This window comes from Sus scrofa, chromosome 11 (genome assembly GCF_054392235.1).
Source record: "Sus scrofa isolate SSC_HxYL_T2T_F1_AM1 chromosome 11, Sscrofa_HxYL_maternal_Yorkshire_Landrace_v2.0, whole genome shotgun sequence".
NCBI lineage: Eukaryota > Metazoa > Chordata > Mammalia > Artiodactyla > Suidae > Sus > Sus scrofa.
The window spans coordinates 81,858,042-81,879,048 of record NC_139393.1 but is presented as its reverse complement, the minus strand read 5'-3'; the positions used below and the strand labels follow the sequence as shown (position 1 = coordinate 81,879,048).

Below are 21,007 nucleotides of genomic sequence, written 5' to 3'. Positions count from 1 at the left end.
GCTTGGGATTCCATCTCTCATGCTGGAGTGGAAACTGAGAGCCACAAACACAGATGTTGCCGAAATCTCGGCTCTCCTCATCAGTTTAGCTCCCCTGTAGACCTGTTTGGCTAACTTAACACCAGAAGGGCACCGCGGGGTTGGCCATGACCTTTCAGCAGTGTCCCCCGGCTCGCCTATAAAATCAGGGTTCTTCAATCTGGGAATCAAAGTCTGCCGCACTCTGACTCTAATTCCTTCCAAAGCCTTGTCCCTCGTGGGACACGTTCTCGTGCCAGTACAACGACCGCGTGATGCCTGCGTTGACCTCTGTCCTGTGTCCGTGGAAGGCACCATCACTCAGTTGTGGCATCTTTTATTTTTCACTCTGTGTAGTAATACATCTTCTCAAACCCTCTCAGGATCAGGTTCCAAGAAGGCATGAGGGATTGATCAGAGTGAGCATCAGGTTTAAATAGATCTGCTGTTCTTGGGGGCTTCTTTCTCCCCATATTTTCCAATCCTTGTGGCTAAGACCCTTTGACTTCCATCTCAAGTTCAGGTTTATCCCAGGCTCAGAAGTCAAACTTCCCAGTAAGGATAAAAGTTTAAGGAACCTCAAGATAGTGTTTCAGAGGCTGAGAAAAAAAGTCAGCCTCTTCGCTGGCCCCTCTGCGATCTCACGTTTTAATTCTGTTCACTGGGCTTGCAAACTCAATGCTTGGGCTTCTTTGTACAGGGCACCAGATCTGGGTTTACAGCCTGGTCATTGGCTGCGGATGCGTCATTTCTTTGGATTTCGGTTCCTTTACCCTTTCTCGTCTCTTTTGACGGCCAAAGCCCTTCCCCTGGATGCCAACTGCTTGCATAGCTGCCTAATTCCTGGAATTTAGGTAGGTTTCCTAGCTCTCTACTTCTGTGGGGACTCCTGCTTTTGGGCAACCTTGGACCTGGGCATATCTCCTGCCAACCTTCCTGACAGTCCGCCTGGCAGTTCAAGTCTCCTGGTGAAGACAGAAAAGTATTTAACTCTTGTATGGTATCTCTCAGTAAAATTCCAGCTCTTGCCATGGATTGTATCCCTCTGTACCTCACCGAACCCAATTTTTAATACAAGTTTGCGTGAAAATTCATTTTGGCCAAAATGCCCTCTGGGTGTGTTTGATGATTATTCCCTCTTCCGCCTATTTCCTCGGAACATCCTCCCAATCCTAAGAGTCCTCCCAAATCCTCTGCACATATTCCCCTGACTATTTGGCTCTGAGCGACCTTAGAGCCTCTTGCTTTCTCTGAAACGTGTCTCTTAGACCCAGTACCATTAGTTTCATAGCTTAATAATACTTGGGATTTTTGTCTTACAAAAGTTCCCAGGTTTTGGAAGGACACCGAAGGCCAAGTGAATGCCACCTGGTGTGAGCTTCCTCCAAAAATCTCCAAGTATCCCCCCGGACCACACAGTCACAAGGGTCTCACCACCTCTTACTTCCCTGTAAATATTTAACCATCAAGGATTCTACTTCTCAGCCACCTTTGACTTATCATCAGAGTCCAAACTTTACCCATGATGGAAACATGCCAAATAGCTAATAACAGGACCACAAAACGGTAGTGTCTCCAAGATTTGACGTCTTGTACATTCACCAGTCTCTAGACTTAACACCCCAAGATTTCAGTTATTTCTGATGTTATAAAGTTCTACTGACTTCATAATTCTAGACCTGCCTCAAACTGCTTGTTTTGTTTTCAGAGATTTACTGCAGATCGGTTCCATTTTTCACTGTGTTCTCTGCAGTGATCATCCGCCTTCTTGGAACAAAGGAGACACAGAAGGTCGAGTTGTTGATTTAAACTGAGTATTTAATGAGGATTTACAAATCATAGGCTCGTATAGTGTGTGTGTTTATACATGCTTGTTCAATGGGTAGACTGTTTCCATGAGACTTTACTTCGCCATCCTGAATCCGGTGGGTCAAGACTTGTGAAAAACATTGATGCATTTATATAAAACATAAGGATGGGTGATGTGTTACCCACTTGTTCCTGCCCTTGCTGCTTTAACAGAGATTTTAGAGGTGCTTAGTCCATGTCTGGAACTATTCTAGATGCTGTGGATACAGGAATGAAACAAGGCAGTTAAGTTCCCCACAGCCATGAGGCCACAAACTGGAGGAAATCCATGGTCTGGAAAGGAGCAGATGACACGTGCCTGACACATGTCCTCCCGGGTCACACAGAAATGCAAAACAGGCCACCATATGACAAAGTGTGAGGAAGACGGCAGAGTCCTTCAAAGCTGAATTTCCACTAATTGTATTTCTGGTGAGAGAAGGTAGATTCGGAAGTACGTTATTGATGAACCCAACTGACGTTCTGGCCTTTGAACAAAACAGAACACATAATCCAGATAACTTTTTGGCTTTTCTATTAACCACATTTTATAATGGTAAATAATGTTACTTTTATAATAAGAGGATATTGAGCCATAGTTATATAGAAATAAACCTGAGTTTTAAATACTTCACTTAACGAAACTTCTCATGTAAAACTCAGTAGGCTGATGTTAGGGAGGCGTGGTAAATAGCAAACACCAAGCTCCGGTGGTCCGGTGTTCTGTTTAACAATAAAAAATATTGTAATTACATTATGTATAAAACATTATAGTAGCAGGTGTAACCTATCAGATTACCTATTCAGCCCTTAAGAGAATGGCTTCATAGAATAATACTGAAAGCGACAAAATCAAAGACATTGAGGTAATAAAGGCAAGAATGCTCTTACTGTTTTTCTGGGTCTTCAAGGTAGACAGACTGACTCACTGGGAGGCGAGTGAACTTGGAAGGTTACCCTTCTCTGTTTCCAAGTTGTGTGGCTAGAGAACGATTCTTGTGGTTGGTGCTGAGATAATTCATGGTGCCAGTGGAGAAGAGTGTGGCCAGGACAGAGGGTTGGTATACACTGTTCCAGGAGACCTCTGTCTGTGTTTTTCAGAAGAGGGGGAAGCATGGCTTGTAGTCTTCTCGGGAGGTGACTCCCATAGCATCAGTCTACACCTGGCCTGTTGGGGCCACCTGCCTCTTGGGGCAGATGCAGCTCAGCGGTGGTTTCTAAGACTCAGCCCACGTGGTCCCTCCGTCATGGGCCCACCATGCTCAGTCATCTATGCCCAGTTATAGCTCCTCCTTCTGGAAGAGCCTCTGGTCCTGGGCCAGTCCTTGAGTGCTCAGAGAGCTTCCTTTGATGATGTTCTGCATCCCTCACTCCAATGCCTGGGACCACCTGCTGGTGTCTTTCTGACGGCCTCATTGATCTGCTACTCAACAGACTCTGGAATGTCCTCTTCTAGAGAAGAAGAGCCAGTCCAGGGGCAGATGTTGAAAACCAGTGGACCTGGTTTTCTGGTTGCCAGAGATTAGCTCCTCAACTACATGTTAGCCAACAGGAAGCTGGAAGTCTCCCTCCTGCAAAGGTGTGTGGCTGGCTCTGTACCTGGAGGAGTGAAGAGCTGGTCCCAACTCTCTCATGCCTTCCCGTGTCCCACAGGATGTCCATGTGAAGAGGAGAAACTGGTGTGAGATAATTGTTTGTTCCTAAACATAAATGGTTTAATTATGAATGCAAACACTTTTTGTCCAATTTTAATATAAACAGTCTTTTCCAGGAAAGCAACTATATGTAAACTGAGGAAGGTTTTTATTATTATTATTATTATTTAATTATTATTCATTAAAAAACCAAACCCCTGATGCTGTCCATGGCATTGGCACCATCACTAGGAAACATCTGAATCAGTCTGAATTTGGATCTACCACGTTCATGGAGAGTCTGCGTATAGCGAGGATCTGACTAGACAATCACGTGCCTGAGTCGAGCCTCAGCTATTTGCATCTTCAGTTAGACTAGTTGAATCTTTTGTTCCTCTCTGGGCAAAGAGATTATTTCTATTTCATCTGTGAGCTTCTGTGATATCCAATCATCAAACTGAGATAATTCCACATATTATCTCACTTAACTCCCACCCTGCTCTAAGATCCGTGGTAGGTATTTTCATCTCCAGAGTTTTACAGAAACCTTCATTGAGCCTGTATCTTAAATGGTGAAATCAAGATCGGAACCAAGTTTATCTGCCTCAAACATCCTGTCTCCCTACCTCACAACCTCTCTCTTTTCAAGGTGTAGCATCTCAGTCCAAATAGATGTCTGCTTGGCAAAATGTCTTGCAGAATCCCACAGTGAAATGACATATTTCATGCACTCTTGGGGTATTATTTGGAAGCAGAATGCATCGCAGTATTACAGCAGTGTCCTTGAGAAAACCCTCTGCTTAGTGACGACCTTGCCACGTGAGTAGATGCATCTCAAGTGACATTTCCCACCTTGGCTGTGGCTGGGCCAGGCCAGAGGGGATCTCTGGCGGCAAGTCTCCTAGGAGCCAAGAGGGTCACCTCCTTTATTTAGGAGGAAATAAATTAGATTCTTCTACCCCAAATAAGAGCTGCTTATTATTTGAGGAAGAGAAATTAGAATCAAATCACTGTAATTAGTGGTTCAGAGAACTCTAAACCTCTCATTAGAACCACAAAAATTTTCCCATTTCAAAATTCTGTTTCATCTCTATTTTTTCCAGGATGGTAAAAGGATTCACAAATGGAAGCTTCGATGGCATTTGTATTGAGAAATGGAAAAATTAGTCCAGAAGCCTTAACTCCACATGCCAATAGGAAGTGACCAGAAGGAAAAGGAGGCAGGAAGTTATCAGCTGCAATTCTGCCACCTGGGAGCACGGGTTTCATTCAGCTATAAAACCTACTTTGTAGGCAAATGAAATGTTTGCTAAAGTTTGTGCCAAATTTCTCTCTCTCTCCTTCCTCTTTTTTAAAATAACATTTTCTTTCCCAGTTTGGCTATCAGGTTTATAAAAAGGTATATTTGTAGGAGTTCCCGTTGTGATTCAGTGGGTTAAGAACCTGGCTAGTATCCATGACGATGTGGGTTCGATCCCTGGCCTCGCTCAGCAGGTTAAGGATCTGGCATTCCTGTGAGCTTCAGCATAGGTCACAGATGCAGCTCAGATCTGGTGTTGCTGTGGCTGTGCGTAGGCCTACAGCTGCAGCTCAAACTGGACCCCTAGCCTGGAACTTCTATATGCTGCAGGTGCAGCTCTTAAAAAAAAAAAAAAAAGGAATATTTTTAACCATCAATGATTTAAAATCTATGCTTGTATTTGATTCATAACCTGATTGTGGCATTGCCACGTGCTGGGTATTCACATGACTAACTGGTTTGCAGAACTATTTATATGGGCTTAGATCATTTATACAAATTTGATTGTAATTCAGTACTGGTTAATGGGCCATAAAAATAAAGAGCGAGCCAACAACAAAAGGAATATGGTTTATTGCCTAAAAGAATGCCTGGGGACTGTGGAGGCTTGATAAGTTAATAATAGCAAAACATTAACTTCCCCCAAGCCTTTGTCATCTGTGAAAGTGAGATCGCATGATACCCGTTTATAAAAGCACACTTTAAATATATACTTTAAAAGACAGAAAATACAAAATGCAGGGAAATTGGGTGATTTCCTGCCTGAACAAAGACTGAAGTTCAGGTGTGTTTCAGCCACACTTCAGATCGCCTTGCTCACCAGCCTCCAGAGAAGCGTTTGTTCCTTTCCTATCAGATGGAAAAATACCAGCTGCAGATGGATGTGGGGTCAGAGGAATCGGCCATAAAATATAAGAAAGGGCAATAAAATAATTTCCATGTTTGAAGAACATTGTATGCAAACTTGCAATGCATCTAGTTTAATTTTCTGTTTAAAAAAAAAAAAAAGCCATTTCCCCCAAGTGTTTTGATAACAATGGAATATGTCCACAAAATGCAGCCGAATGTGATTTACTCAAAACTCCTCCTGAACTGACCTCAGAGTTTCAGGCAGAGACCAAACTATTGGGAGATTCCTCTTCCTCCAAAATAGAGGAAAAACTGTGTTTTCTGATTGGGGCGAATTGTCCCTGACAGTTTTATTCTCAGAAGCAGGAAATTTTAGAATATGCAGAGAAACGAAATAAAAGATATGACTTTAAAAATTTTCCTAGCAACTTTATTTAAGTGGCATTTGCCTGAGACCAGAGGCAAAGAACACCGTGATAAAATATGAAATTTGGAAGTTTGGAACTGAGGCAGCTAGAAGAAGACATTTCTGCAGCATTAGCCATAATCTGGAGCCTAGGGTGCCCCCCAGGGCGGGGGGTGGGGGCCAAGCCAAGCTGAGCAGGAAATGCAGAGTCAGTATGAATTAGCTCCTTGGGGTAGAAGAAGAAAGGGTGAGGGGAGAAGAACACAGAAAAATCTAGAATACCCACAGCAGAGGTAGAAATGGACATGGCAGGAGACCAGTAGTTGTATTTCAGCAGCAGCTTCTGTCGTAAATGGACGTCATTAACATATGTGGCCACTCGCCCACATCGAAACCAGAGACGTGAAAAGCTCTTTAAGAATGCGTTTGCTGAAAATCGGTCACATTGGGTTGAAAATGCCCTCCAGGTGGGGAGAATCAAGCTAGGGTATGGGACGCAACTTCTGACCCCCTCGAAAAGTCTTCCTCCTCCTCCACGCTAAAATAAAACTACTATACACCCAGAAGGGAAAGAATAAATAGTTCGGTCCCTACGTTTATTTAAAAGTTGTTTCTGTAGAGGGTAGCCTCCATTTGAACTTCCCAGGGACAGAGTTGCTGCTTTAGATAATTCAGCCTGCACTCCTGTTTTCTGAAATCATCGTAGAAGATTCTTAACACGGAAAAAATTTTGAGGGATCCATCACCTAGAGGAGTAACCTCCTTTTTTGAGATGGAGATTAAGATGGGGGTCAGAGCTCAGAAGGGCAAGGCAAGGAACACCAACCAGCTCCCCGGGATTCTTCTTAAAATGTTCTTAGAAAACAGCCGTTAAATCGGGTTCCAGTAGAAAAAATGAAGCCACGTGAGTCAGTACCGATATGTCATATCTTCTGTAATACTACGATATTCCCGAATTCCTCAGGTTTAGCACCAGTGTGAATAAAGCAGACCATTGAAATAAACAGAATTTATGCCACAAAGTGATGGAATGACTTGGCCGTAGGAGCGGCAGGCTCCTCAACCCCTTCTACTCAGAAGGAAGGAGTTGCTGGTTTGGGAAGTCCACTGTTTTGTGAAGAAGCTGGTTGGCTGGTGGTCGAGCAGGGACTGGGAAGGGTGGCCTGGGTGCCTGCGGCTCCTGGGCCTGGGTCCTGATGCCGACACGTGAGGGCAGCTTGGTCACTGTCCACGGCAAGACCCTCACACGCCCCGAGTGTGTGTGTGTATCTGTGTCCTCCTCTGTAAAACAGGGATCTAGAATAATCTCTCACGTGGTTATTGTCTCAGATCAGCAAGGCACATGGCAGCACTACGTAACCTGCACAGACCTATAAAAACAGAGCTGTAGCATTTGTACAGCCATATATAAATGTACCAACGTAACAGGTTATGTTATGTGGGTATGTTTATCGTGATGTTATGTACCTGATGGGAATGCTGGGGCCGAGGGATGGAAGCTGACTTTCAGCAGTCACTAAGGAGGTGATTCCAGAATTGGGTTTCAACTCTGGTGCATATGCTTTTCATTCTGCAGAAACTTTACCTCAAAATCACATTCTTGCCTTTCGGAGAAGTAGAGTCAATTACTCTTTCCTTCTATTTGATGGCTCATTCCTCCTAAACTGCACGCCCCATGTACCTCCTTTTGAGTCCTTATAGCAAGCATTTCGCTGATAAGAAGTAAACCCTGAACGAAAATCATTTCCACCATGTCCTACAGCTGCATATTGGTTCTGTAGCCATCAGCTTCCTCCTCATGAAATTCCTACCAAAGCTAGGCTGTGGCCCACAATAAAGACCCAGAGAGCAGGATGGGGCAAATTAATGTGACACGGCATCTCACAGAGCCCCCCTGGAGACAGGTGTGCCAAGGTTTCCACGGTTCTAACAGCTACAAAAAGGGTCTCAACTATAGAGAACATATCAAGAAAAGAGGAAAAAAAGACAACCTTTCTAATACGCAAAGAGTTTTATAAAAATGGACGTATTTCAAATTTTCAGAAATCTTTGCTGTCACACATCACCTAGCATGGTTAATTGCATGTAATTCCCAAAATGCTCCTCCATGCAGTGTCCCAGATATTCTAAAATAAATAATAAGCATCACAGTATGTGCAGTACAGTATATCAAGTATTCCACAAACATATTTGTCTTCCTAAAATAGATTTGCCGCCTTTCATGCCTTCCTGTTACTAAGAAACATCTTGAGAAAGACGGAACTCAGGACAGGGGCATGTGGAACTTCTGATCTCCGTGGTGGCTTCAGATAATTAAACAGCAGATGGCACCCCGATGTTCTAGCTCTGGGTTAGTCCCCACCTCTCCTGTTCCTTCCACATTTCAGGATCGCAGTCGCAGTGACATGAGCCTAAGAGTCAGCTGCATCTGGCACGTTTGAAACGTGTGCCTAGTAACCCTAACTAAAAACCTTGAATCGCTTGACAAGTTTTCTGTGAACTCACAGTTACCAGCTTCTTTTCTAAATACTCGCAGACAGTACACTGAAGAGAGGTGATTGTATGTTTTTGGCCAAAACTCACAGTAGTCTGTAGTTTCTGGAAATTCTGAAAGACATGCAATATTTGTAGCCAAAAAAAAAAAAAAATCTTATAGAATCTATATATTTAAAAAATTTTATTAAAACCATTTTTTTCTGAGACTACACAGATTTATTGAACACATTCAGGTATAATTCTCACCTAGGTAAGAGAATTGTCATCTGCATTGAAGGCACCAAAGCCAGCTGGGATTCACACAGCTCTGCCTTTGGTCAGCATTACATCATATGTTCCCAAGGTCCTGCCTTCTTTGTTCTTGTAGCTTCCGACCAAAAAAAAAAAAAAAATTCTATTTTTTCTAGCATTTTTCATGGACTTCATTTGTCATGGGTTTGAGCCTTTCCTGACATTGTTCTCATAGGTCTGTTTTATGCTTGCCTCGTGTTTCCGTCTGATTTTGCACGTGTACGTCCCGCTTAGAGAGGATAAACGGGTTCGGTGGGATTCATGAGAAGCTGAGTCACAGATGAGTTAAAACCCAGTGAACACAAGAAGAAAAAAATTCTTACGGGATTGGCACAACTTTCCATTTCACATTTCCTAATGTTGGTCCCTTCCTTCTTCTTTCAGGGGTAATCTCTCGGCAAGTCTTTCTGAAGAAAGTTCCAGGCAGCGACCCTGCTCACTCCATCCTGGGAAGTCTCTGGGGTCCCCTGGGGTCCCCTAGAGTCCCCAGTATCACGCTTTTTCGCTGCTGGAGCATTTGTTTTAAGAGATTCTGCGTGCTGCCCAGAAGTGAGCTGGACCTTCATTCGTGTGTATGTTCATTCATTCCCACATTTAACAGGTATGTATTGAGTGCCCAAAGCCCGCTGCGTCCTGGTCTAGGTGCTTTTCATACCTCAGGGAGCAAAGAACAAGAACCCTGCCCTCTGCCACTTGGCATCATGGCCATCCTAGTGGGTGGTGAGGATGATAAGAGAGGCAAGACATTTCAGGCAAGAAGAAGAGCACAGGCTAGAGGCAAGAGTCAGAAGACAGCCTGGCAGGTCCCAGGAAAGAACTGCAAACTCTTCAAAAGTGCTGGAAGGTAACCAACAAGGTGAGGGGCAGCTGGGTGTCGGGAGGTGGGGTGGTCTCATCAAAAGGCTCTGGGTGCTCCTGGGCTGGCCATGGCTCTTACATCTAATGTTCAAATATTTGTTGAAATAAAGTAAAAAAGCTACGACACATCATTCAAATTTTGAGAGGTATAGTAGTTCTTGCAAAAATTAGGAGTATTTGGGAATTTGGTAGTTTTTTGGTTTTGTTTTGTCTTGTTTTTTTGGTTGCACCCATGGCATGCTAAAGTTCCCGGGGCCAGAGATCGAATCCACACCACAGCAACAATCTGATCTACAACTGTGACAATGCTGGATCCTTAACCTGCTGAGCCACCAGGGAACTCCCTGGTAGTTTTTTTGATGAATGCAAGAAGGAATGAGTGACATAAGGAATTAGAACAGTTGGATTTGAATTTTCACATGATGATTATTGTGTCCGTTGAGAAAGTAGATTTGGATAGAAACACATCAGAAAGGAGGTGACCAGGTAAGAAGGGAGCCCCAGGAAGGAATGATAAGGGTGAGAATCAGGGGCCAGTGTTGGCCTGGGGACTCCACTTAAGGGAGCCCCAGCAAAGCACCCACTGGAACTTAAGCCAACACTGCTCCCTGGAGTTGTGCGGTGGGCTGGCCTTGAGGGTGAACTACAGCAGGGACAGTGGAAATGAAAAGTGGGAGCAAGTTAAAAGGTATTTGGGTGATTAAAACAGACTGGGTCCGCTGACTAGCTGTTATTTATTTATTTTTTTCGTAAAGTTTAGGGCTAATGACAGAAGTACTAAAAATCACTCACAGCTTTCCCTAAAATTTTATTTGAGTGACCATAGTGTCAATTTGTGGGTTAACTTTATCAAATCATAGAACACAGACACAACTTCGAAAAACTGAAAAGGCATTTTTTCCACTTGTTATTTACTGAAAGGCTAATAAACACGAAGGCTGTTTCTATATCTGTCTCTGCCAGCTGAGTCCAATGGACAATTTATTTCCTCCCTGAAGAGTCTGAATTTACCATGATTTGCCCCTGGCTATTCCCACTGTCCTTTCTTTACCTAAAAATTCACATATACTTACTATTTTGTCATGCATTGCTTTCTAATCATTTCTTGCTAGCTGTGGTCAAGTACCCAACATTTCTCTTATAATCACCATGATGGTTGTAAGGTTAGAGGTTAGAGGTCAGAGGTAGGTTAATGTAAGGTGGGTGAGGCCATGAAATTAATGTAATTAATCTCATCATTCAAGTGTTGCAAGAGCAAAACCTTCGTCCTCAGAAAAATCTTTAATGTTTAAAATTGATATTTTCTGTCAAGCGATTTTTGAAATGTCTTCGTGTAAAAATTAAGGTGTTAGAAAAGAGAGTAAATGTCTTCTCATCTTTAGGATTTAGCATTAGGATGATAAAAAGTCACTGATCTGTTCTTTTGGGGGCCGTTTAATTTTTTCATCTCTAAAGTTTATTGCAAGTTTGTAAGATTTCATGTTTCTCAGTTTCTATTTTCAATGTGTGGATGTTATTTCTATATTTGTTAAAAATGTGTCTGCATTTTGCACATTTCTAAGATGATCTGCAGGTGTGAAGTTTCTGTTCAGATTTTTAAGTAAGTTGGTTTTGAAAAATCTTATCTTTACATTGGAAACGCTAAGGTGCTGGGGGCTGATTTTAGTTTTCAGAAAGACTGGCTTGGTTTTTAATGTCTTATTCATTTTAAAAGTAAATTTAAAATGTTTCTTGAAAGTCTTACTAATAAAGTTCTTTGGCTGTGCTTGAGGTCATGATTTGGAATCTTTAGCAAGATGAAGGGACTGTAAACCAGGTGACCCAATAAATTTGGCTAGGAATTAAAAAGGATCACTTATTTTTTAGCCATTACTGAGATTTCTTGGAAGAATAATTTTGGATCAGGCAAAGATGGGGGGGAGCAAATTAATCATATTTGCTGAAAACTGACTTTGTACTTGAAATGCGTGTATTGTTACTCCTAGGTTTGGGTTTCATCGAGGGGACCCAGGCAACAAGAAAACTCTCTTGGACAGGAGCATGGCAGGTCAAGGTTAGCTCATGGACATAAAGGTCATCTGATTGCAGCATCCATCACATCAGAGTTGGTACCGGTGACCTCCTCTTCTCAAGGTCCCTTCCTCACTGAAGCTTCCCAAGCTTTCCTCCTGAAACTGAGCATGCAGTAAAAGCACAGTCTAAAACAAGAGGGTCGCTATTTGGTCAAGAATGTTTAAGCAACTCTGCAACTCCACTAGAATGCTAATAGGCTAATTTTGATTTCACGCCCAGAATCATTCAGTTAACCCAACTGCACTGGACTGATAGAGCGGAAGCAGAAGCCAAGACAGCAGGAAAAGGACTGGGAGTCAGATAATACATCTTGGTTCAGTCCCAGCCCTGTTGACTTATGGTATCGACCTTTCTGATCTCTGCTTCCTTATCCTGAGAATGGATCAGCCACTGCAACTCAGGAAAGAGGTCAAGCCTGAAAACCACTGGCAGGGGTCCACAATCTATTTATAAAAATCCAGAAAGCCACCTCATGAACTTCACCTTGAATGGGCTTTTTCTACCTTCGTGGTGAGTCTCGTGTTTGATGGTGAGCCCCTTGAGGACGTGTCTCCTGGCTGGGTTGTAATCATCCACACCACCCGCATTTTGCCTCATGTTTAGAATAACAAACTCACAGAACCTCAGAAAAGCCTGAAGCCATCAATCACCAATCAGATCCTTCACACTTTACAATATTCTTGTCCAATGATCAACGTGGCGGTTAATTTTACATGTCAACTCGGCTAGACCCTGGTACCAGTTTTGGCCAAATATCAGTCTAGATGTTACTGTGAATGTAGCGTTTAAGTGAGATTAGCATTAAGCCAGTTGACTTTGAATAAAGCAGTAATAATCTGAGTAGGCTTCATCCAGCTGGGTCTTAAAGGGAAAGACTGAGGTGCCACATGAAAGAAGGAGTTCTGCCTCCAGACGGCCTTTGGAGTCAAGCCAGAGACATCACTTTTTCCTTGAGCTCCCAGACTGCCAGCCTACCCTGTAGACTTTAGACGTGCCAGCCTCCATACTGCATGGAAAACCCCGCCTCATACAACCATGTCGCGGCCTCTTAAGTGTTGTCAAGTGATCAGGGGTGTGTTGGAGGTTGGCTTTTGCAGCACCAGGGTCCTGGGACTGAATCCCATCTCAACAAGGTACTAACTGTGGGACTTCGTGCTGTGGCACAGTAGGTTCAGGATCTGACTGCAGCAGCTCAGGTCACTGAGGCAGCACAGGTTCAATCCCCAGCCCAGGACAGTGGGTTAAGGATCTGGCTGCATCCGTGCAGCTCAGAGTCAGTCCCTGGCCCAGGAACTTCCAAATGCTGTGAGTGTAGCCAATGTAAAACAAAAGCTGCTGTGATTTTGAGCAAGTTACTTAGACTTTTCAGAGCCCAGCTCCCCATCTATGAAATATGTGTAATACCAACTGCCTTGACAGAACGTCTTGTAAATTCCAAATGATACAGACAAAGCACTCATAACATAGACGGTTCTCAGCAAATAACCATTATTTTGCTTTGATGAACTAAATGCAAGTCCTGTTATTAACTGTACTAGTAGCTAAAGGCAAGGCTGGTTTGAACTCCTCCACTGAATTCATCTTTCTTGGCCAGAAACTGACTGCATACTTCACAGTTTAGGATTAACTTTTATTGCCATGTTGCCATGCAGGCTGCACAGAGATGCCTCCAGAATTGAGTCAGCTTTCTTTTTTTCTGAGCCAGCAAAGAGAGACCTCTTTGAGCACGGCTCTCCGTGGCTGGGAAGAGCCATGACTGGCAAGCAGAACCACACCTGAATGACTAAAAAAATGGGAGATAATGGTTTAAACTGCTGACTAGCCTCATGGAATTGACTTAAAAGCAAATAGTGTAGGAACACACAGAGAATCTGCCTAAGCACAGGTTCTTCCCATTAATCAGATTCCCAAATGAATCAAAAAGAAATTTAAGTGATAATCACTAGCCTAAGATGTATGAGCATCATAGGATTTTTTTTTTTTTTTAATGTGAGGGCTTCCATTTTTTTCTAAAGAGCATAACCACCGAATAGATAATTGTTTTCTGAATGTAAGTATTAGGGGTTTCAAGGGCATATCATTTGGGATATGAAGTCATAACAAATTATGAGAGACAATTATTAAAAGGAAAAACAAGCTTTTGTGAAATTGAATGCTTTATAGTTCTCTTTTAATTTGATGTGATAATGCTGTCAGAAAGATATATTTCAATCTCTTGTTACCTAAATTCATACTATAATATTTTCCACAAATTTTCTTTCCTTCCTGGGTCCCTAACTACTTCAGACAGGACATTGGGACTTTCTGATTTGTTAGTCAGTATCTAAAGTCAATATTTCCAAGAAGAGACTCAGGAACAGCTTTCAAGGAAGATTTGATCACCTCTCCTTAAACCACACTTTCAAATTGCTCACATGGAACTGCAGGCCACCAACGAGACCACATGTTCAACAGTCTAGACGGCAGACATGACTTTAAAAGGAGGAAGAGGGAGCTCCTGTGAGGCTCAGTGGGTTATGGACCTAATAGAATCCGTGAGGAGCTCCACAGGTTCCTGGCTCAGTGGGTTCAGGATCCAGCGTTGCTGGGAGCTTCGGTGCAGGTTGCAGACATGGCTGGGATCCAGCATTGCTGTGGCTGTGGTGGAGGCCGGCAGCTGCAGCTCAGATTCAACCCGTAGCCCGGGAACTTCCATATACCACAGGCGTGGCCCTAAAGAGACAAAAAAATAAAAAATAAAATGAGGAAGAGTCACACGCAAAGAATCCATGACTAAGGATAATTTGGTTACGCGAAATTAATTTGGTTAGCCAAAGAATTAACTACCAAGCCACACTGAAATTTGCGGTGAGAACCCGTTAGACATCCAGCTCTGGGCCAGGGGTCCCTCCTTCAACAGCAGAGGCTGCTGTCACCAGCTGTTGACCCACGGCCTGTGGCAGTCTGACTAATCACCAAGAGCTGAAGTCGCCCAGAGACTCTCAGGGAACTTTGGAAAATATTTTCTTTGGGAACAAAAGTCATACAAATACTGATAAAAACTTATACTGGAAGCCACAGTCAGTCTCATTCAAACAATCTTCCTATGAAACATACACATATAAACACACACTCTACTAGTTAACATTTGCTGCCATAGTCTACCACTTCTGGGGGAACATGGTAAGAAATGATACCCTTTTTTGTTGATTTTATTTTCTTTTTACACTTTGTGTTGATCTTTAAAAATAACTAGAAACTCTTCCATACATGGAGTTTTAACATCCATCAATCCCACGTTAAAAGAGTTTATTCAGCTTTAACATTTATCATTTTAACTTCTTCCTGTTTACATGGTTATTTAGCAGCACTTCTCTAGAGACGTTTCTTTTTTTTTTGTTTTGGATCTGTCAACAACATCGGATAAGACCTTTTTCCTCTCTGACCCTGTGTGGGAGTTCATAGGATCAGGGAAGCCATATGTCAGACCCCAGTTCTCTAGACTGACCTTAAGCCATCAGCATAATATTGTGGCTTCTCATATCCTTATGATTATTCCGGAACAAAATCATCTTTCTTTGCTTAAGTTTGTAGGGCATTCGATGTGTTGGTTTTTGCCCTGTCATTTGAAGCCTGTTATCTGCTTATTCTTGGGAGCCATCTCAGCAATTAGCTCTCATTTTAGGGAAAAAGAAAGAAATTGTGCAGTAATATTTCATTTTGTCATCACAGATAACAGATGGCAAAAGAGCTGTGGCCTCATCATATATAAAAAGAATAGTTTCTCAGGATGTTCATTTAAAAATAATATTAGGAGCTCCCATTGTGGCTTAGCTATAACAAACCTGCCTAGGATCCATGAGGATGCAGGTTCCATCCCTGGCCTTGCTCAGCGGGTTAAGGATCTGGTGTTGCCGTGAGCTGCGGTGTGGGTCACAGATGAGGCTCAGATCTGGTATGGCTGTGGCTGTGGCTGTGGCGTAGGCCAGCAGCTACAGCTCTGATTAAACTCCTAGCCTGGGACCCTCCATGTGCCACACGAGTGGCCCTAAAAATCAAAAAATAAAAAGGGAAAGGCAAGCTTAACTAGTGACTTTGAGAATTAGTTCTTGCTTCTACATGTCTAGAAAAATGATAGTAAATAATATTTTGACATAAATATTGCAGACCGTCTTCAAACTTTATTAAAAAGTAAAATACCTTAAAAAGCAAGAGTCAGGTTTTTCCTAGGTTATTTTGTAGCCTGGGCTGTCTGTTTCCTTATGCTCTCCAGTGTACATGACTACATTTGATTTAATTTCTGGATCTGCCTTTTGCCGTGTGAACTCACGTAATCTGAGCTCCTCTCCTCATGCTCCTTATCCTCTAGTTTCTAGTTGGCAAAACAGGAGAATAAACAACATATTTATCCATAGGAGTTCTAATGAGATGAACACAGATCACAGCAGCATGCTTAAAAAAATCATCTGTATCTGAAAACAGTATATGGGGTGTTTAAAAGCAAGGATTTTGAAAGATGATTAGACCCCTGTATGTGACGGGATTTGCTAAACAGGAGGTATTTGGCCTGGAGGAAATCTCACAACCTGACCTCTCAAATGCCAACGACTTATGTATAAAATGGGGATAGCAAGCCCGCCACCACACCGCGCTGTCATGAAGAGTGGATGATACTGAGAAGATTTCAGCATGTGGCCTTGGGTCTCAGAATTCCACTGGCATTGGTGACCATTTCTTATGGCACGAAAAAGAGTTGATGAATCCCTTTTCCACTCATCGAAGTGATTTCCTTTGAGCTGAAGAGTAGAACTGTCCTCCGGCCTCAATCATGTTTCCTAGAATAAGGCTGGGGGGTCTCGTGGGCAGCTGGAAGTGCAGATGGGGTCTCGGGCACTACGTCTTGGCTAGACATCACTTCCCAAGTCATGCGTCGCTGGCTGGTAACTGAAGCCACACATCCGGAGGAAAGCACCCAACAACATACAGAGAGGGGTGGAGGGCGCGGGGAGAGAGATGGAGAAGGGCTCATCCAGAGGGAGCCCGCAGCGTAAAGGTCGGGAAGATGAGGCGAATGTACAGTTTTCCCCTGAAACGAGAGCAATGGACCTAAGGGTCAGGGACAGAATCAGCCAAAATTTTAGCGAGGAAGAGGGTAACGAACTGACGTGCTTAATTATCTCTACAACCTCTGCTGCAGGTGTGAGGCTAATTGAATAGAAGGAAAGAAGAGAAATCAGGGCAGTCGATGAACCAGCTTCAGTCGTGCATATAATTGATCCCTGAGAGGAGAAGGAGCTGAGCTGAGACGTGGGCCCGTCAGGGAGGATCTTCGCTCTCGAATAACATTTTCCCTGCATCCCTGAGGGAAACGAGACGATGAAAACAGAGCCTTTGGGATCTTAAATTGCTCGTGGAATGTCGGGTCAACTGTAGGGAAAAGGGAGGGAAGGAAACCAGGGGGCAGGCCATTGTGATGAGGGGGAGAAGGGTGACTCTTGGGTGGGGTACCTCCTAGATGGTCCGCGCCTCCTGGGAAAGAAGCTTCTGCCCCTCCGCCACCTTGAACCTCGTCAATGATCCCCTTCTTCATCCTTCCATTCTCGAGGGTCACCTGGCCCCCTGATCGTAATATTCCCTCCCCAATATTCTCTCTCTCTCTCTCTCTTTTTTTTTTTTTTTTTTTTTTTTTGCTTTTCAGGGCCACGCTTGTGGCATATGGAAGTTCCCAAGCCAGGAGTTGAACTGGAGCTGCAGCTGCCAGCCTGCACCACAGCCACAGCAGTGCCAGATCCAGATCCAGGCACTGTCTGCGACCTACACCACAGTTCATGGCAGCACCGGATCCTTCACCCACTGATTGAGACTAGGATCAAACCTGCATTCTCATGGATGCTAGTCAGGCTCTTAACCCCCTGAGCCTCAAATGGGAACTCCCCCTCCTCAAAATTTTTATAACACCCTATCAAGAAACTCATCACACTCTACTGCAATGGCTCACGGACATGGCTTTTCCTCCCTTAAACTGCCAAATTCTAACAGGAAAACCATCTTCCTTATTCACTGCCATCTAGGGCACATGCTGGAACATGGTCAATGAGATCTGGGCCCAACAAGACTTTCTCAACTTCCCTAGAAAGACAATAAATTCCAATTTCTGGTCACACGCTCTTCCTATGTTATATTAATTTTGATCTTTTATTTTCCATTTTATACACTGACATTGTTTTCTGAATACAGGTTACAAATAATTTGTTTAACTCCCTAGTCTTAATACCACAAAGTCACCTGTTTCACCTTGGCTATCTTTTGATCAGTCAGCGTAGGATACACTTGTTAAGCCAGTCACACTCCAGTAACTTTGTGAATGAAAAAACTTTAAGGGGCAGGTCCCGTTGTGGCTCAGCAGATTAAGAACCCAGTTAACATCTGTGAGGTTGCAGGTTCAATTCCTGGCCTCCCTCAGTGGGTTAAGGATCTGGCGTTGCCGTGAGCTGTGGTGTAGGTCGCAGAGGCGGCTTGGGGCCAGCACTGCGGTGGCTGTGCCATAGGCTGGCCGCTGTAGCTCCTATTTGACTGTTAGCCTGGGAATGTCCATAAGCCACAGGTGTGGCCCTAAAAAGAAAAAATAAACACAAAAACAAAAAACCAAGGCTTTCCACATTTTTGTGCATTCTACACACTCCTGCCTGACTGGTACATCTGCGCCGCCTCCTCAGACAGGACTTCCAAATGCTTCCTCTCACCTCTAGCCGTGGACATAAAGGCCTTAGCCCTATGTTAGGACCAACATCCAAACGTGACCTTTTTCTTTTTTTTTTTCCAAGGTGGCACCTGCAGCCTACGGAAGTTCTTGGGCCAAGGGTCAGCTCTCGGCAATGCGGGATCCTTAAGCCACTGAGCGAGGGCAGGGATTGAACCGGCATCATTACAGAGGCAACATTCGGTCTTTAACACGCTGAGCCACAAGGGGAACTCCCCAACGTCCCCTTTCCAGACGTATCTCTAACACAGGTATTTGTAACTCTCTTGTCCTGTTTTCACAGTGGGCTTTTCAATCCATTTGCTTTGGCTCAAACCTCTTCCTTCAACCCCCAAACCATAGAGGAACGTCCTTTTCTCCACTCCTAATAACTCTGTCTTTAAAACAAGCCCTATTATCTATTGTCTCTCCTCTAAAGCCGCACTAGAGCATTCTTAGCCAGGGGCCAAAACACTCACTCATTCTCACCTATGCTTTATTTCACGGGAAGGAAATCTCAGAATTTTCTCACTTGTCAATTAGCATGTTTTAAAGTTGAAAGTGCATTTATTTTCCTTAGCTTCTCTGCAAATCTTTGAATAGGCTGTTCAACATTTCTGCTGTTCATCTATCACTTTCTCCATCTATTTACACATTTGTATATATTGATGTATTTTATATATCAACTTACATTTATAAGCCTGTCTTTACACATATATTGATGATCCAGAGTATCACTGGCTTATATAAAAAGCACAAAATAGGAGTTCCTGTCGTGGCGCAGTGGAATCGAATCCAACTAGGAACCATGAGGTTGCGGGTTCGATCCCTGGCCTCATTCAGCGGGTTAAGGATTGGTGTTGCCGTGAGCTATGCTGTAGGTCACAGATGAGGCTCGGATCTGGCATTGCTGTGGCTCTGGCGGAGGCTGGCAGCAACAGCTCTGATTGGACCCCTAGCCTGGGAACCTCCATATGCTGAGGGTGTGTCCCTAAAAAAAAAAAAAGACAAAAAAAGGGGGGGCAAAATAGTTTGGAAATTTTTTATCATGTTTGCATGTAAATAATTACTTGTAAAATCTAAGTAAAAATGATTGTTTCCATAGTCCTTCAACAATATACCCCCAAAAGAGCTGAGCTGTGCAGATAACAGATAGAACTCTAAAGAAATCTATTACTCTTTTTTTTTTTTTTGTCTTTTCTAGGGCCGCTCCAGTGGCATATGGAGGTTCCCAGGCTAGGGGTCTAATCAGAGCTGTAGTCACCGGCCTATGCCAGAGTCACAGCAACACGGGATCCAAGCCTCATCTGTGACCTACACCACAGCTCATGGCAACGCTGGATCCTTAACCCACTGAGCAAGGCCAGGGATCGAGCCTGCAACCTCATGGCTCCTAGTCGGATTTGTTAACCACCGCACCGCAATGGGAACTCCTAGAAATCTATTACTCTTGAATAAATATAATCTTAGGTCCTTGTAGTAGTTAGCTCAGCTTTTAAATTCACTGAAATTACACACTGAACCATTTTTTTTTCCCATAGCTACAGTGTGATTGATTTTTCTCAACACCAACAGCAGCAGATTAGAGAATTAATTAAGGGAAACCTAGAAAGTCTCCTTGACTTGGCTTACCATGCCTGCCGGGCAGATGGAGGCAGCAGCGGTAAGGAGATGATTTCTCCTTAGGGTATGTAGGATATAACAAATGTTGTGATTTAAGGGCCTCAGGGGTTTATATTGAGAAAAGGCTCACTTATGACCTAACAGCTAAAGAGTATTCAAAGAAACCAACTGCAGTTAATCCTTCCAACTGGTAAAAAATATAGTACCATTTTTTTTTAAAAAATTAAAATTAAAAATGATAGAGAAGGACCCCAAATAGAGACTGAAAAAGTGTGTCATAAAGCCAACACCTTTGGAATTATACATTTATGATTTCACAGGAGATAAATTTGCCTCTGGTACTTCCAGAGATTTCTTTGAAGTAGATGTGTTCCAGAAACTTTTGTATTGAAAATATTTATAAAGATCTTTTTTTTTGGGGGGGGGGAGTGGTATTCTCAAGTAGAGCCCTTGTCCTGGCCATTTATCTGATGTACCACAATACCTTTGGTCACTTGGTTCCTGCTGCTTAGAAACAAATGAAAACTATTGGCTTTTCAAAATGTGATAATGTTTCCAAAATTTTTCATTTTAAAACTCTTTAAAATATGAGTTTTAACATTCCTTCCCAGAATGCATTCTCCTTTCCTTGAACCATTAAACATGCCGTCGTGGTATCTGCTCCCCTCGGTTCCCTTCTTTGAATTCTCACCTCTCTTGCTGGCTTGTCTCCCAGGCAAGTAATCTGTGATTTGATCAATATCTATTTCTGATCCTTTTCCCCCTCAGCGAGGCCAGGAATCGAACTTGCACCCTCACGGACACTAGGTCGGGCCCTGAACCCAGTGAGCCACAAGGGGAACTCCAGACCATTTTTCTTCATAACAGTTATCCTCCTTGGGAATTTGGTGGAA

The 21,007-nt window shown here is 43.3% G+C and overlaps 1 protein-coding gene and 1 long non-coding RNA gene across 25 annotated transcripts in view; one reads left to right on the top strand and one right to left on the bottom strand.

Moving 5' to 3' along the window:
• The window catches only part of LOC110255855 (uncharacterized), a 66,143-nt gene that overhangs the window by 29,425 nt on the left and 15,711 nt on the right, over positions 1-21,007 (top strand). For 3 of the 15 annotated variants that reach the window (XR_014819893.1, XR_014819897.1, XR_014819894.1), the window contains 2 exons: positions 9,227-9,443; positions 11,686-12,906. Coding sequence is in view for 1 of the 15 variants with exons in the window: in XM_084982277.1 (XP_084838403.1) it covers positions 9,227-9,443; positions 11,686-11,758 (290 nt within the window). In the remaining 14 variants the exon portion in view is untranslated. Of the gene's footprint in view, positions 1-4,603; positions 4,794-9,226; positions 9,699-11,685; positions 14,936-21,007 lie in introns of those variants that run through there. The other 12 variants (XR_014819900.1, XR_014819896.1, XR_014819906.1 and 9 more) reach the window with 10 other exon arrangements.
• The window catches only part of LOC110255853 (uncharacterized), a 386,752-nt gene continuing 367,563 nt past the window's right edge, over positions 1,819-21,007 (bottom strand). For 5 of the 10 annotated variants that reach the window (XR_014819927.1, XR_014819909.1, XR_014819910.1 and 2 more), the window contains one exon: positions 13,912-16,838. This is a non-coding gene — a long non-coding RNA (uncharacterized LOC110255853). Of the gene's footprint in view, positions 3,567-13,911; positions 16,839-21,007 lie in introns of those variants that run through there. The other 5 variants (XR_014819917.1, XR_014819914.1, XR_014819912.1 and 2 more) reach the window with 2 other exon arrangements.